We start from the raw sequence: 17150 nt of genomic DNA, 5'->3' as shown, positions 1-17150 counted from the left end.
GGAAGTCCCTTCTTGACAGCTTTTAATGAAAGACTTATTTAATTATCATCTGGCAGAGGTCTGCAAATGATAGGCAGCTCTGTATATAGAATAATGAATATGATATAAGATAATCTTAGCTAATTACTGCTTACTTACAAATGTCATACAACTGACTTCTTGAAGGTGTATGTGAGGTTTTGTTTTGTTTTTGCATTTGTGAATGTTTGTGGGTGGGCAAGCATGTGTACAGACCTATACCACGGGAACCCTATAGACAGTGGCTCAGCGAATGGTCAACATGGCTGGATCCCCATGTAGCTGTACCAGTGTCCCATAGCCTCCTGGTTATAGCTTGTATTTATGTCCAAACAGTAAGCTCCTGGAGGTCTGGGACTGTGTCATTCATATTTGTTTTCCCTGAACATAGTACACTACTTGGTACGTAGTAAGTGTTCAGTAAATATTTGTTAAGTAGATAAAAGGATGAATTGGGAGTTGACTATGTGTGTATATATCTATAAATGTATGATACACACACACACACACACACACACACACACACTTTTACTCTAATTCCAGCTTTCCATATAGTCTGGCTGTTGAGCCACATATAGACTAGGGCTGTTCCCTTGGTGTAAGTTGTACTTTCAAAGCAGTCTATAACAGCAGTGTCCCAAAGAACTTTCTGTGATGATGGAAACATTCTATTCTGCATTGTCCAGTATGAGACCAATGGCTATGAAACATTTGGAATGTGGTTATGTGACTGAGGGATTGAATTTTTAATTTTATTTAATTTTAATTAATTTTAATTAAAATAGCTACCTGTGGCAACTGTATTGGTTAACGCTGGTAAATAATCTCCTATGTGTCATCTCTATGTGCTTTTCCAGATCATAGTCAACTGATAGATTCTGGATGATACTTTTGCATGGTACTTATGTCTGGAGTTGGAAGGCTTTCTTAATAGTCTAATACCACCTTCTAAATAAAGTAAAAAAATATTTGTTGAGCATCTGGTGCTTGGCAATATCGCTGGAGTTATGGAGAATATGAAGTCTCTGCCTTTGTGTTGTTACTATCTAACAAAGAAATGGATAAGGAAAGATGGAGCATTAAAAAAGAGAAATAGACTACACAGCCTTGGGCCTGGCTCCTCTAAACATGAGTATGAAATCCATTTTTAACACAATCCTGCTTCACTAGATGGAAGCAATTGTACGGTACACTATAAATGTAGAGGGGAGGACCTGGACATGTAATTAAATCTATGGGCCATAAAAAATCTGTTCAGTAGTTCTAAGAGTTTAGTTTAGGATCACTGACGAAACTTGGTGGTGTTCACTAATGGTGTCCACAATAATAATAGCCAAGTGGAAAGCCAAGCTTGCAAAGAAATTTACTCGTTATTTATTTAGTTATTTTGCTGGTGTTATGCCAAGAAGACTCTGCTGAATAAAATTTATTATTACAGTCTCTGCTTGATTTTTTGATAACTCTCTCTTATAATCAAGAGTCCTTTAGTTCAAGTCAGGGTTGCAGTATAGTTCACACATTTTTAGAGGATATTTTCATTTCAGAGCCCCCATCTTGCTCCCCAGTGCAGTGCCAGGCTCTCGGTGAATGTTTTGGGATTGTTTGTTTGTTTGTTTTTTGGCTGCACTGCACAGCTTGCAGGCTTGTGGGATCTTAGTTCCCTGACCAGGGATTGAACCCGGGCCCTTGGCAGTGAGAGCGTGGAGTCCTAACTGCCAGACCACCAGGGAATTCCCTCTTGGTGAATGTTGATGGAAGACACTGTGCAGGTGCTGGAAAAGTCAAGTTCCTCTCCTTGCCCTCAAGGAACTTAGACTAACTTCGAGACAGATAATTATGTCGCAAGTAGAAGGTGAGAGTTATGAGGTAATAATCCCTTTAGTCTTTCATCTCATTCTTGGCTGTTTGGCTCAGGATGGTCTAAATATTTTCTTCACCTTTTCTTATTAGGTACTGTGATACTGGCCAGTCACCAGTAATGTGTGATAGTGTGCACTTTCTATAAACTCCTCATTGCTCAACCTGCCTCGATATAAGTTTTGGTAAGTGTTAATTAGTCTTAACCTGGTAAATATTTTAATTATCAGAAAAGCCCTGATATCTTACTATTAACTACATTATTCTAGTTTTCCTGCAGCTTTCTAATGGGCACATCTTATTCTACAGAAGCTATATAATTTATGTGAAGACAGAGATTCATAACATCAAAGACGAGATGATTCAAACAGTAACCATTTACTTTATTTATTGCCACAGAAATAAAGTTTATTGGAAAACCCATCAAGAAATTATTTTTCCTCTATGAAAATACTCAATATAAGAAATGGGATCTAGGAAGCAACATGACAAACATGGGGAATTCCCTGGAGGTCCAGTGGTTATGACTTTATGCTCTCACTGCTGAGGGCCTGGGTTCTATCCCTGGTCGGGAAACTAAAATCCCACAAGCTGTGCAGCCAGAAAAAACAGACAAACAAATAGTCTGAGGTCTTATAGATATCAATATTTTTGATAATAGATGACATTCATCTGCCCAAATGAACCAAATGCTTAGCCAAATAATCATTAAAATTTCTTGATTTTCTTTCCATTAAGATGAAAGGTAGGTTGTGCATATCTAGGCCATCTGGTCTGCCTCAATATCTGATAAACTACTGAGGCAAGTGAATGCTGAATAGATAGCTTCAGTGTTATCTCCAGGCACTGAGCGAGGCAGTCATCGGTCAGTGGCAGCTTGGGATGCAGGGCTCACAGCAGGGCTGAGTGAAGGTTGTGAGGTTGAGGGTCTCCAGGCCTAGGGTAGGCTGGGACGAGTTGAGCACGAAGCAGGCGGGCACACAGGGCCGAGGAATGTGGCATGGTGGGGGACAGCTGTCATAGCAGGTTGGCTCCAGTAACTAAACCGTGTGTGGGCAGATGCTGGGCAGGCCGACTCCACGTCGGCAGCATTTTTCAGATGAGCAGGTGGTGGTGGCAGGGCTGGTGTGGACACTGCGGCAGTAATGGGAAGCACAGCAAGCCATGGCATTGGGACTCTGGTTTGCTTTTGGAGAAACCATTTACTTTAAACCTTTTAGCCTGTTGTGGTATCCAAATCTAAAGCAAATGGGAGTATTTTGTACCATTTAAAATTCAAAAACTGTAATACACTAGTTCAAATTTCATGTCTACTACTTAATTATAAAATGATTTGAGACTCTAATGCAAGTTTTGAATGTAACAAGTAAAAACCTGAATATGAATAGCCAATATTTCAGAGTTCAACAGTGCTCCTCCATTGACAGTCTGGAGTCAGCAAAGAGGAAATTCATAGAAGGTTCTCCCTGGAGAGGCTCTACAAATCTTCTAGTCTGCTCTGCTTCATTTATAGAGGAGAAAACGAACATCCAGAGGAGATGGTGCAATTTGCCAAAGGTCAGACAGCTGGTTACAGTGCCAGTGCCAGGCCTAGCAGTGAAGCCTGCACTCTCCTATCCAGACTTCATTTCACTTTTTCCCAGACTGACATCTCACCATGAACAACTCATTGACAATTTACAAAATATATATAGTTATAATTTCCTAAATAAGATTTAACAATCCAACTCTAGATTTTCTTAAGTTCATTAAATTGCTCGACATAGCTAATGAAGACTAATATATACTGAGCTCTTACTGTGCTTCCAGCCCTGTACTCAGAGTTTACATTATCTCACTGAATTTTCCCAACAACCTCATGAGGCAGGTATCATTTTAGACATGAGTACTCTCAGGTATAGAGAGATAAATAGATTGTGCAAGATCACACAGCCACTATGTGGTCTAGCTGGGACTGCAACACAGGTCTGTCTGATTTTTAACCTTGTACTTTTAACCAGAATTCGAAACATCCTCCCTTCTGATTGTGCTTTCCTGTTAGTCTATATGAAAGTGTACTTTTAATACTTCATAATTTGGAGGTACTTGTGACTCCTCATATTTTCGTAAGAAGATGGGAAAATGTATCTCAGCGTGTTTCATGCTTCTTTTATTAAATTGGGATTGATTGTGTATACCAAAAAATAATGAATCAATGGAATACCATCTTGAGTCCATTGAATTTAGCATTCTTGTCAGTTCATGGCACTTCACTGCTAACAACCCTTCAGTTTCTTCCTTCTCACTGGAGGCAAAAGCCAAAGTCCTTAAAAAACCACTGGCAAGGCTGCCGGCAATCTGTATCTCCCCTCCTCTCCCTAACCTGCCTGATCTCCCTGCCTATCTTTCCCCTCAGGCCTACTTTATGTTCCCTCCACCTCAAATGTTACCTTAATTCTTAGGCTTCCCTGACCACCCCATTTATAACTGAAAATCTCCCCTGACTGCAGTACACCCTGCCCCTCTCTCCTGTTTTACATTTCCCTGCAGTACTTGTTACCATCTCTATTTTATTTATTGGCTAACTCTAAGAGACTGAAGGCATAATTACATAGTTCACTGCTGTATTCCTAGTGCTTGTCTTAGTGCTAAAATTCCTAGTGCTAAAAAATATTTGCTGAGTGAATTATGTGACAAACTACAGATTTAGGTATGTGCCTTTGCTTCAACCTCAAAATGTTAGTTATATATTCTGAGCACCCTAACTCTCTAATGCCCTGTCATAGGTCTATTACCATGGGTAATTCACTAATCATTTTTTGCTATTGAGAATTAATTTCCCCCCTTTTCCACTCTGTATTCTTGGTAGTCTCCAGGATTTCAAAAAGGGGGGATTTCAAGTTCCTTATAGGTCCCTCAGCAATTTAGAGAGAGTGATCTGTACTTTTACTGGTCTCCGTAGAACAGGACTATCATAACAGCATTAAAAGTATAAGAAGAAAAAACAATTATTAAAATGAAGTCACTATTTGTACTTTCAAGTGGTAAAATAAAATGTGGAATGGTAGATTTCACCTGTTTGTAAAAAGGACAAACAGTTAAGGTGATGGCTGTTTGAGCATTTACAAAAACTGTTTCTCAGTTACATGTTGTCTAAGAAGGCCCAGTGTAATGAAAGAACCCTGGGGTGGGGGAAGGACCTCAGCTTCCTGGGCCATAAAATGAGCAGACTGAAGACGATCTCCAGGTTACAAAGGTCTTGGAGGCAAAGCCATGGAATTTTCTCATGCCCATCTAAAGTTATATTTCATGTTTATTATTACAACTGATTTAAGAACAATTGTTATAAATCGGTATTTAGATATACATTTTTCATAGGCTTTTTCCAGTTAAATAGAAATTGTTTTCATATCACTAATACTTAAAATTGTAAATCATATCTAAGGACACATGAACTTAAATGACCATCATAATAACTATATTTAACTCTGATTCATTACGGGACTAATTATCCAGTTTGTGAACATTTAAGCCCCCTGTAGTTCTCTTCCTATTTTGAACAAGGGCAAAGAATTTGAAAAGCTCAAATTCCAGTTTGTCACTTGTTTATAAGCTCCAAGGACATTACAACCAAGGGCTAAAATGAGTTTTTGGCACCATTCGTAAGTTCCTATTTTGGGTGCTATCCCTTCCACCTTCATTAACTTGAACTGAGAATTACTAGTACTATACATAATTCATTAATTTCAACTCAAATCATTTCACAAATGTTAAACTTTCATCTTTATATATGACTGCATGGTAAAATACATGATTCTTAAAAGCTGTTGAAAAGAACTTTAAAAATAAAATTTATTAATCAGTTAAATCATACTAGCCTATGGGAGAAAGTTCACATGCTTATTTTTCCAAAGTTCGAATTAAAATTGGGGCAGCATTATTGTGACAGCTAAAGCACCAAACAGTGAGTATAGCTGACCTCCTTAGTCAGAGATAGACTAGACTGGAACATTGGCAAGCCACTGTGCAGATTCTCTGGGGTTTAAGACGTTCACCTCTATCACATATTTAAATTCTGGCACTCCTACCTAAAACCGGAAGAACATAACACACCTCTTAGTAAAGAGAAAAATTAAACTTCTAAGATACACCAAAATAACACTCCTTTTGAGAGTGATAGTTTTCTTTTTACAAAATCACAGCCCTTTATTTTTCATGAGTTTTTATGAGGGTTTCAGCATAATTTGGCCAGAAGTATTCCTATAGGAAAAGTAATAGAATCAAAGTGTGTGACCTAGCTGGGTCTCATCCTCATTGTTAACTAGGGGGACTTCGTAACTGGATGACCAGGTCCTAAATTGGACAGAATAAATCTTAAAGGTGATCCGTCTTTCTGGTAGGTAAAGAAAACACAGAATTGCAATTCTGAGGCTTACAAGACTTCTTTGGCTAGGAGTGCCATGACAAGGCCTGTAAAGTATATGCTTTGCAGTACGGAGTGGAGTACATGTTCCAAAAGCAAGCATTTTTATCTCCCAAACCCTGCATCAGGGGTCATGGGAGAGACAAAAGGAAGGCCCTTCCCGAGTTTAAAATTCAATTCGCAAGGCAGGACTTAAGAAAATTAAACCAAATATTAAACGGAAGAAAATCCCCTGCGTAGAGTAATTGCCAACCTGCGTTGTACAAATCAAAACTGAAATAAAATTTTAGGGCGTTCTAAACAAATAGCTGGAGAAATAGATAAGACAAATCTAAAATGGAAGAAAAGGTGGCGGATTCGAGTTGAAAATGCCAAGTTGAGGACCGAAAGCATTTGGGTAGAAGCAGCCTCCCGCCTGGAAGGCAAATAGCAAACGAGTACTGCCACCAAAGATCTGGAAAGGCCAATAAATGTTGCAGTGGGTCGGTTTAACTGAAGGCAGTTTCCTCCTCCTCCATTAGCTCGGCCCCAGTTGGATGCGCAGTGCGCGGCGCCGCGCTCCCGGCCCGCGGCTCGGGTGGGAGCTGGGGGAACAGGCGTGGGCGGGGCGGGGCGAGCGCGGGCGCTCAGCCGGCGCAGGGGCGGGGCGGCTATATTACGTGCGCGGCGCCGCCCCTGCGAGAGGACGTTGCGTGCTCGCCCGCGCCAGGCGAGTCTCCGCGTCTCCCTCACGAACTCGGTGAAAGGAATTGGCGCCGTTCGACACCAGGCGGATCCGCTCTGCAGCAGGAACCCACCTCTAGCCGCAGCCGCAGCCGCCGCCGCCGCCCGGGCCGAGGAGCAGCCGCAGCCGCCGCCAGTGGCCGAGTGAGCGGAGCCGAGTTTGAGCCAGCGCCTAGCGGTGAATCGGGGCCTCACCATGAGTTCCTCGCCTGTTAATGTGAAAAAGCTGAAGGTGTCGGAGCTGAAGGAGGAGCTCAAGAAGCGGCGCCTGTCCGACAAGGGCCTCAAGGCCGAGCTCATGGAGCGTCTCCAGGCTGCGCTGGACGACGAGGAGGCCGGGGGCCGACCCGCCATGGAGCCCGGGAACGGCAGCCTAGACCTGGGCGGGGATTCCGCCGGGCGCTCGGGAGCAGGCCTCGAGCAGGAGGCCGCGGCAGGCGGCGATGACGACGAGGAGGAAGAGGAGGAGGAGGAGGAAGGGATAGCCGCTCTGGATGGCGACCAGATGGAGCTCGGGGAGGAGAACGGCGCCGCGGGGGCGGCCGACTCGGGCCCGATGGAGGAGGAGGAGGCCGCCTCGGAGGACGAGAACGGCGACGATCAGGGCTTCCAGGAAGGGGAGGATGAGCTCGGAGACGAGGAGGAAGCCGCGGGCGACGAGAACGGGCACGGGGAGCAGCAGCCTCAACCGCCGGCGGCGCCGCAGCAACAGCCCCAGCAGCAGCGCGGGGCCGCCAAGGAGGCCGCGGGGAAGAGCAGCGGCCCCACATCGCTGTTCGCGGTGACGGTGGCGCCGCCCGGGGCGAGGCAGGGCCAGCAGCAGGCGGGAGGTAAGAAGAAGGCGGAAGGCGGCGGAGGCGGCGGTCGCCCCGGGGCTCCGGCGGCGGGTGAGTGCTGCGTGGTTGGTTGCGCGCGGCGGGAGGCCCGCGCGGGGTGGGGACCGTGCCCAGGCCTGCCGGAGCCCCGCTGGGGGAGGAGGGAGCCCCGCCGCGAGAGGGAGCCCCGGGGGGGGCGGGGGCCGCTGCGAGGGGGTGGGGGGGAATCCCGGATTAGACGTGAGGCCTCCGCTCGGTGTGTGACGGCGGCGGCAGCGCCTCCATTATGTGGCTGGAGAGCCGGGGGGGGGGACTGCAGCTGCCGCTGGAGGGGGAGGAGCCGCGGTGGCGCCGCCGTGGTGCGTGCGCGCAGTGCGGGCACATGTCTCGGGGGGAGGGGAGGCCCGTGGCCCCGGCGGCGCGCTGTGGCGGCTCCGGGCCGCGGTATTGTGCAAGGCGCGCCGGGCTCGGCGTGACGTCACTTCCGGCGGGCGGAGCCGGGCGGGTCCTGCGGCGAGCAGTACAATGCGGCCGCGGGGAGCGCGGGCCCGGGTGGGGGAGGGGAGTGCGGGCGGGGCGCTTCGGCTCCTCCCCCCTTCCTGAACTCTCTCTGGGATACACGTGGGCTTTGGGCCTGGGCCGCGCTAATTTTTCATTAGCTTTTTCGAATATTCGAGTAGGCTGGCGAAATTAGCAATGTCCTTAGACTGCGTCACTAATTCTAGTCCGGTTCCAAGTGGGTTTTTCTTTGAATTCTCATTTGAATCGTCGATTGAAAACACTTAAAAAAATGAACAGGGAAAGTCGAGCTTTTGGGGGGCGTCAAAACATAAGAGGTTTTTTTGTTTGTTGTGTTGCGGCGTGGTCTCTTATAAAGGGGTGTCGTGTATTGTAGGAGACGGCAAAACAGAACAGAAAGGCGGAGATAAAAAGAGAGGTGTTAAAAGACCTCGAGAAGATCATGGCCGTGGCTATTTTGAGTACATTGAAGAGAACAAGTATAGCAGGTAGAGGATGCTAACGTAGTGTTACTTGTCACCTGTTCTTTATGCTTTGGTGGGGAAAGCTGTATCAGGAGAAAATTCTGTCTTTCAGAGCCAAATCTCCTCAGCCACCTGTTGAAGAAGAAGATGAGCACTTCGACGACACAGTTGTTTGTCTTGATACTTGTAAGTGAAGCTGTTTCTCCCCCGTTCCTCCCCCAATTGTCAAATGTGGTTTTTGGTTACAAAATATTAGGAAACTTAACACGTGTAAACAGTTGTTTTAAAAGTAGGAAGATGATGGTTTATATTCAGATTCTGGTCACTTAATATTTAGTACAGTAGTTGTATTGATAATTTTACAGGCTCTAACAATTTGATGTTTTTTGGTATGGCTTTAAAGTTCTCATTTGTAGGAATGTGAAATTAATGCCAATATTTGACTGTCTAGCTAATGGAAACTTGTAAGACTACTTATAACTTGTCCACTTAGACTTCTACGATAAAGTAATGTCATTTTTTTGTGGAATTATGTTAAGTGAGCTCTTTGGGCTAGTTAAATATTAATGGCTTTCCATTATTTGGCTTTCCACGCCATTATATTCCCTATTCTAAAAGATTGTAATAATACTTTTTCAATAACTGCTCTTTTGTTCTCAATTCCAGTTCAGTAGCTGCTGCTTTAAGCTAAGTTGATTTCTTCCAAAGACCTGGGGCAGCAGCAGTGGGCTATCACTGGGCCACTAGCTTTCTTCAGCAGCGAATGGTATCAATGGCAGCGCTGTAAATACTGCTACTTTACCCAGTTGGGTTGCAATTGAGTATGAGGAAGTATTGCAAACCTCTAAATGGGCCTTGGCTGTCAGATTCCTAATTTTTCTAATACAAAAAAAATCATTTGTTTGGTGTTGTGATCAGAAAGTACAATTCTTTCTGTGATAGAACAAAGGGTAGAAATAATTGCTTAGAGGTAAGGTGTCAACTTGTCCTGTAGATCTAAGGAGTTGAAGCTTAGAGTCTCATGTTTTGGAATACATATGGTTTTTATTTAGATGTGTAAGGCAGTGTAAATATAAGTCTTGATTTCTTATTGCGTATGCTTTACCACATAGTTGAGATAGTGGAGGGTTTTTTTTTTTCCTCAAGACTTGCCCATGGAAGAGTAGTTGAATGTTTTATGTTAAATTCAGTTGCTTAAATATTGGCGAGATACTGAAGCAGTGATTCGGCAAGGTAATGCTATTATAAAAGGCTTTTAGCTCCTCACCTAGGGATATCAATTTAAGTGCATTATTGGGTTCAAACACAATTGGTTGAATTGAAAATTCTGTTAGTGATGATCGGGAATAAAAGAGCAAAGCTAATTTAAGGAGAATTCCAAACCGTAGATTTAATTTCATTTCACCAGTAACTTTCTAACTTCAGTGCTCCCTTGACTGATAACTCAGAAGGTGCATGCTAATGAGCCAGTGACCCAAAGGTAGCTAGGTTAAAGACGTTTTGGATTTGGATTATTCCAAAGTGTGTAATCCCCCATTGTTACTGAGTAACAGGCAAGTCTGGGGAAAGGGGACCTAAAATGCTGTAGTAACAGCACTAGATGACCAGGTTTGTATTTTGCAGATTGAAACTGCCTTAACGAGTTTTAGCAAACAATTTTAAGACCTAGAGCCCCTGTAAAGTGCAGGATCAACAGCTCATACTCATATTTTAAAATACGTGATCATGGCCTCCCTTCAGTTTTATTGTGGCACTGGTAAATTCTACCTGGTCTGGCATGCTTCACTTTGATTTCCTGCTATCCTCTACTGCTTGCCTCTAAATCAAGGTAAAGAGCAGAGCAGGTATGTATTAATGTCACATTGTCTTGATTATTTTATATACTTAAAATACACATACTAAACCTCGATATTTGTTAGTTGCACAGGTAGTGTATGCTCTAGTTCATAATTTGGCAAAAATTGACTTGGTGGGAGCGGGGCTTGAACTGAAAATTCGAACAACAGCATGATTTGTAAAAATGTATGCAACATATTAAGAAATATGAGAAAATTTAATAAAGTTTTGTCTACATAGCAGATACATTTATATTGGATATCAAAAGAAATAATATGGTATTTGATATAATTGCAGATAATTGTGATCTACATTTTAAAATATCAAGAGATCGCCTCAGTGCTTCTTCCCTTACTATGGAGAGTTTTGCTTTTCTTTGGGCTGGAGGAAGGGCATCCTATGGTGTGTCAAAAGGCAAAGTCTGTTTTGAGATGAAGGTAAATGCAATTTTGTGATGTCTTTTTTTCCTTAAGAACCTTTGTGAGTTTTTCCCTGACACTTAGATGTCCCTGGAACTTGTAATTTTTCAAGTTTTTGTGGGACTTGGAATCTATGATTTGTAACAGTTTAGGATGTTTGTTATATCAGAAGTTGCCATATAGAGCCAGCCTAATTTTTATTTAGGGTGTTCATTTTTTATCAGGCACTTGAAAGGCCCACCATGGGTTTGAAAATAAATTTGGTTAGGCTCCTGTTTTTGTTCCAGAGAAAAAACATGTTAAAGGAGACTTTAGTTGGTTTTGAGTATTGAGAATATGTAATTTCAACGTTTTCTTTTAAACGTGAATTAACCAAGTACTTCACCATTTTCCATTTCAAGTTAAAAGCCCTTACATCAGTTGTTAAAGTTCTTGTGAATGTTAGGGGGAAGAGTAGAGTTGGTGTCTTTCTGTACTTTGTAGCTGGAGAAAAATTAGCCCATTGCCCGAATGAAATAAACCAGCGTTGGTTCAGTGGTTTATGTTCCTTCGTTTACAGTTTAATCATTTATGATTTGACTTCCAGGTTACAGAGAAGATCCCAGTAAGGCATTTATATACAAAAGATATTGACATACACGAAGTTCGGATTGGCTGGTCACTAACCACAAGTGGAATGTTGCTTGGTAAAGTCTCCATTTGAGTATCTATGTACTCATGAGTGTTCAGGGTTTGATTTCAGTAGTTAGACTAGAAGGCGTTCTAAACTTTTTGCCTGTTTTTAGAGATGAATAATAATAACATGGACACTGGCTAAATTTTACCTTTTCTTTCTTTGTGGTTACTTGGTTTATGACTGATGGTTGAAATAGAATATTATCTATGGTATGCAATTTGTCACCTAGTTATATAACCACCTACCTCTCATTAACTTTATATCTAGTACAAAGTCAGTATACTTTTGAACCCTACATCTGGAATGTTAAAGTACGTGGGTCGTTGGACTGTTTTGAAAAACTGATTTCATGAAAGTTAATTATTTTCTTAGGTGAAGAAGAATTTTCTTACGGGTATTCTCTAAAAGGAATAAAAACATGCAGCTGTGAGACTGAAGATTATGGAGAGAAGTTTGATGAAAATGATGTGATTACATGTTTTGTTGTAAGTCGTAGCTAAATTTATACATATAAATAGCAAGTTAGTAGATAAGAGTATTTTAACATTATATCATTGTTAGTTTTCAGTACTAATTCATTTTGACCGAAAACTACTTAATGTGAAGTTGATCCGAAAATCTAGTCTTTTAGGGCAATATTAATTTCTTGTGGATATAGGTGTTCTAGTTGTATATAACCAAATGTTAAAGCTCTTTAACGTATAACCTAAATATGTTTTCTACAGGATAAAGCTTCACTCCTAACTTGAATTTTGAAGTTTTTTTTAAAAAGAAGTGTCATAAGCAGATTAAAACCCATTAATTTTTTTCTCCAATTAACAGAACTTTGAAAGTGATGAAGTAGAACTCTCCTATGCAAAGAATGGACAAGATCTTGGCATTGCCTTCAAAATCAGTAAGGAAGTTCTTGCTGGACGACCACTCTTCCCGCATGTTCTGTGCCACAACTGTGCGGTTGAGTTTAATTTTGGTCAGAAGGAAAAGCCATATTTTCCAATACCTGAAGACTATACTTTTATCCAGAATGTCCCCTTGGAGGATCGAGTTAGAGGACCAAAGGGGCCTGAAGAGAAGAAAGATTGTGAAGTAAGTCACTTTAAAAAAAGAATTTTGAAGGTTGCTTTTGCTTGGCAAAAATGACGTTTAGAAGAGTTGGATGGTTGCTCTGTTTAATTTACTAACTGCTATACATGTTGTTCCCGTTAAAAGGCTGTGAAAGTTCAGATATGTAAACTGGGCTTCTGTGCATTTAAAAAAAATATTTAAAGAATTCTTTCCATTGTAGGTGGTTATGATGATTGGCTTGCCAGGAGCTGGAAAAACTACCTGGGTTACTAAACATGCAGCAGAAAATCCTGGTAAATACAACATTCTTGGAACAAACACCATAATGGATAAAATGATGGTAAGTAAATTGGGCATGATTTCAGCTTTTTTAAGACTAGAAGGTATTCGGGGTAACCGTTTTGTCTGTCTTTATCCATTTTGTTAGTATCTTAGAGATAGGAGTTTGGGCAGTTAAATTGGTTATTTAAGCAGGCTCTTTACCTATAAGGTAAACTGCCTTCCAGTGGCTAGGCTTCCTTCTCATTTCTATGGAAGGTTTTTGGACTCGGATTATCCAGTAGCTAAAAATGAATTGAAGGGCACTGGGTGTTGTTACAGGATAAAATATCCTTTTCTGTAGCAGTGAGAAAAGGCAATATTTAAATTTTGAAACTTTAACTTTTAAAAATAGGTGGCAGGTTTTAAGAAGCAAATGGCAGATACTGGGAAACTAAACACGCTGTTGCAGAGAGCTCCGCAGTGTCTTGGAAAGTTTATTGAGATTGCTGCCCGTAAGAAGAGAAATTTCATTTTGGATCAGGTAAGCTGCAGCTTTGAGATTGAAAAAAGTAACTGATGATTACAGAATTAATGTTTGGGGTTATAAACTTAACTTTTTTTTTTTTTTTTTTTAAAGACAAATGTGTCTGCTGCTGCCCAGAGGAGAAAAATGTGCCTGTTTGCAGGCTTCCAACGAAAAGCTGTTGTAGTTTGCCCAAAAGATGAAGACTATAAGCAAAGAACACAGAAGAAAGCAGAAGTAGAGGGAAAAGACCTACCGGAACATGCAGTCCTCAAAATGAAAGGCATGAAATTTATTTCTACTGTTAATGTTAAATATCTTTATGTGATTTATATCTGTGAACTTACATTTTGTGTCAGTAATACTGTTTCAGGAGTTAACTCTGTAAATAAGCGTACTTCACTTGTTTAAGAAAATGTAATTAAAACATGAATAGATAGTGTATGCTTTGCAGGAATTAAGCTGCTTGAGAGTTGTAGGCTCTAGGATTGTGAATGTGTATGTGGTGGGTTTGTAGGTTAATATGATTTAATGTTTTGTAGGAAACTTTACTCTGCCAGAAGTAGCTGAGTGCTTTGATGAAATAACGTATGTTGAACTTCAGAAGGAGGAAGCCCAAAAACTTTTGGAGCAATACAAGGAAGAAAGCAAAAAAGCTCTTCCACCGGAAAAGAAACAGAACACAGGCTCAAAGAAGAGCAATAAAAACAAGAGTGGCAAGAACCAGTTTAACAGAGGTGGTGGCCATAGAGGGCGTGGTGGATTCAATATGCGTGGTGGAAATTTCAGAGGAGGAGGCAAGTTAATTTTGAGTATTATTTATTTGGTTCAATATTGAAACAAGTAGTAATCTGTAATCTTCTAGTTTGGGTCTGTATGTTTTTCTGCTGAATTTAACATAGGAAGTTTTTGATCCTCATGTCCTAGCTGTCTTAGTAACCATAGTAAAATACTTCATGCAATTTGATGGTAAACACCTAGGTTATGTTGAACGGTTAAATTAAACATTTTTTCATAAAATAAAGGAATGGTCCAGAAGAACCCTAAGTCGTGTGTAAAGAAGGTAACAACACACTATTAAATGAAACATCTCTTGTTTTAGCTCCTGGGAATCGTGGTGGATATAATAGGAGGGGCAATATGCCACAGAGAGGTGGTGGTGGTGGCGGAAGTGGTGGAATTGGCTATCCATATCCTCGTGGCCCTGTTTTTCCCAGCCGAGGCGGTTATTCAAACAGAGGGAATTACAACAGAGGTGGAATGCCTAACAGAGGGAACTACAACCAGGTAATGATTTAAGATCCCTGTAGACACTGGTTCTCTATATAATTTAGTCTGGAAAGTTAAAGGCATATGTTGCGCAGCCTCAGAAAGAGTTAGGAACACAGTATGTATGCATAGTGATGGTAAAATGAGTCAATTTCATTTATATCGATTTTTCAGGTGCGTTAACTAGCAACAGGTCAGGTGATGTCTCATAGCGAATAAGTTAATCACCTGAGAGCAAACGCAGCAGAGAGTGCTCAGAGGTTAATGGCCGACTGGCAATCTTATCTATTTCTGTGGCTGTGTCTCTTCTCCCCCTGCCCCATATACAAACCTAACGACTTGTGCTCTTCTTAAAGGTTTTTTTTCTTTTTTTGTAGAACTTCAGAGGACGAGGAAACAATCGTGGCTACAAAAATCAATCTCAGGGCTACAACCAGTGGCAGCAGGGTGTAAGTAATTCCTTATGTGCTTTTTTGTACATTTAATTGTATTTTGAATTCATTAAGAGTCAATCTTGAAAAAAGATCTTGTTCAGGGATTAAAGTGTTTATAAGTGTTACAGGGCAAGGTGTGAATTGTGTTGCAGTTGTAGCCATAATATCTTTTGAAGGCAAAATAGGTTGGAGTTTGCTGTAACTTAATATTTTAAATAAAATAGTAGTATTTAATACATATGGTTCTTTTTACTGCTAGCTTTAATTGTATAAACTAACCAAGTCATAATGTGTTTCCTTTTGTAATGTGTATTGATAATGGGATATTAATACCAACTAAATCTGGCTTGATAAATCAGAGGTATGACAGGTATAAATTTGTCTCCAGCAGTTACTCTGAATTAGATTGTCATTTCCTAAAAGCAGTTTGAGTGGCTTATTGATGTTTTTTCTTTAAAAAAAAAATTTTCTCTTACAGCAATTCTGGGGTCAGAAGCCATGGAGTCAGCATTATCACCAAGGATATTATTGAATACCCAAATAAAACGAACTGATACATATTTCTCCAAAACCTTCACAAGAAGTCGACTGTTTTCTTTAGTAGGCTAACTTTTTAAACATTCCACAAGAGGAAGTGCCTGCGGGTTCCTTTTTTAGAAGCTTTGTGGGTTGATTTTTTTTTCTTTTCTTTTTTGTACATTTTTAATTGCAGTTTTAAAGTGAATCGTAAGAGAACCTCAGCATTGTGCACGATAAGAGAATGTGTCAGTATTTCAGGGTTCTACATTTTATCTGTAAAATGTGACTTTTTTTTTTTTTATCACAACAAAAGTAAAATGTTGCTTTGTACCTGGTGTCTTTTATTAAGAATTTACTCCCCCCATTTCTCAGAGATAACAGTCGGGAGTTATTGTCACAATATAATAGAAATGTTAGCAACCAGATTCATGTAAGGACTAAGTGGTCCTCATGAATTGCATAAGACTCTGTACTGCTCGTATTACACTCCATCCTCTCTGTAGTTTGCTGAGTAGTGGAGGGGTAAGCTAAATAGTAGTTTTTGACAGTAACTGGGAAGGCTCTTTCTTTTTAAATAAATGCAATTGGCATATTTGGGAATGAAGATAAAATTTGGAACTAAGATAGAGAAGATGGAGTGTATGTAGAAGGGCTGTTAAAAATGTAAAACTTGGTTGCATTATTTGTGGAGGCTCAAACTTGTGAAGGTTAAATACCATAATTTTTCCATTTGTTCTGCATTTTGATTCTGAAAAGAAAGTTGGCTTTGCCCATTTCTTATTAAAAAAACTTGTTGTAAATCCAGTTGTCTAATGGGATCTATATGAAGTTAGCTATGTCTGTATGCCCTTCTCCCACAAAATACTGTATAACTAGTGTGCTTGTAGTAGTTAACTCCACCATCTTTGTAAGCTAATGAAATTGTGAGTCACCCATTTATATCTTAATTTTTAATCATGTCAGTTCTTGAATGGGTATCTCCTTAGCCTGCTGATTTCTTTTTCTTTCTAAAGAAAGTGGGTGGAGAAATTAATTTAGACGTTTGTTTGCAATAAAAAGAATTCATTTTACTCTCGTTTTGGGATTCTCGCCATCAAGGTTCAAAATCCCTTTATGAAACTCCCAAGAGGAGAAAATTTAAGTGTGTGCTTTCTGGACAGCTTATTCTCTGTACTTGGAACATTTAGGTTTTAAAAACTTAAATGTATACTGACAATTGACTTTTTAAATTATGAAGTAAAGTTGAATGCTTCCCTTCCCCTCCCCGCCCAGATGACTTTTAACATTTAACGAGGGGAAAAGGTACTGGCTGGGAGAAGTTAACACTCAGTTTATCATCTTTACAAAATG

The 17150-nt window shown here is 40.8% G+C and overlaps 2 protein-coding genes across 3 annotated transcripts; one reads left to right on the top strand and one right to left on the bottom strand.

The window, feature by feature from the left end:
- Positions 1–2741: 2741 nt before the first annotated feature.
- LOC308629664 (keratin-associated protein 3-3-like) lies at positions 2742–3165 on the bottom strand (the record flags this gene model as incomplete). The annotated part of the gene is given in 2 exon segments (XM_081257790.1): positions 2742–2915; positions 2919–3165. Coding segments are annotated over 2 exon segments (333 nt in total). The 5' UTR covers positions 3078–3165.
- A 3899-nt stretch (positions 3166–7064) lies between these two features.
- HNRNPU (heterogeneous nuclear ribonucleoprotein U) lies at positions 7065–16135 on the top strand. Of its 2 annotated transcripts, none has more exons than XM_081225524.1 (14): positions 7065–7830; positions 8711–8822; positions 8911–8984; positions 10932–11071; positions 11640–11739; positions 12102–12214; positions 12552–12815; positions 13015–13134; positions 13468–13596; positions 13693–13861; positions 14121–14375; positions 14681–14865; positions 15225–15296; positions 15760–16135. In XM_081225524.1, exons 1-14 carry the CDS (start codon positions 7197–7199, stop codon positions 15811–15813), a joined length of 2421 nt encoding a protein of 806 aa, XP_081081650.1. In that variant the 5' UTR covers positions 7065–7196; the 3' UTR covers positions 15814–16135. The 2 variants fall into 2 exon arrangements, with proteins under 2 accessions (XP_081081650.1, XP_081081649.1); XM_081225523.1 differs by having other exon boundaries at positions 7065–7887.
- The last annotated feature ends 1015 nt before the right edge of the window (positions 16136–17150 follow it).

The sequence above is a fragment of the Mesoplodon bidens genome (genome assembly GCF_964165515.1).
Source record: "Mesoplodon bidens genome assembly, chromosome: 2".
Classification (NCBI taxonomy): Eukaryota; Metazoa; Chordata; class Mammalia; order Artiodactyla; family Ziphiidae; genus Mesoplodon; species Mesoplodon bidens.
Note: the sequence above shows the minus strand (reverse complement) of the source record. Positions and strands in the feature narration are given on the sequence as shown.

Bases quoted from the DNA above. Each gene is read 5' to 3' on its own strand.
- HNRNPU (XM_081225523.1), top strand. From the start codon at position 7,197: ATGAGTTCCTCGCCTGTTAATGTGAAAAAGCTGAAGGTGTCGGAGCTG. The intron at 11,072-11,639 runs GTAAATGCAATT...TTTGACTTCCAG, and splicing joins AAGTCTGTTTTGAGATGAAG to GTTACAGAGAAGATCCCAGT. The intron at 14,376-14,680 runs GCAAGTTAATTT...CTCTTGTTTTAG, and splicing joins TGGAAATTTCAGAGGAGGAG to CTCCTGGGAATCGTGGTGGA.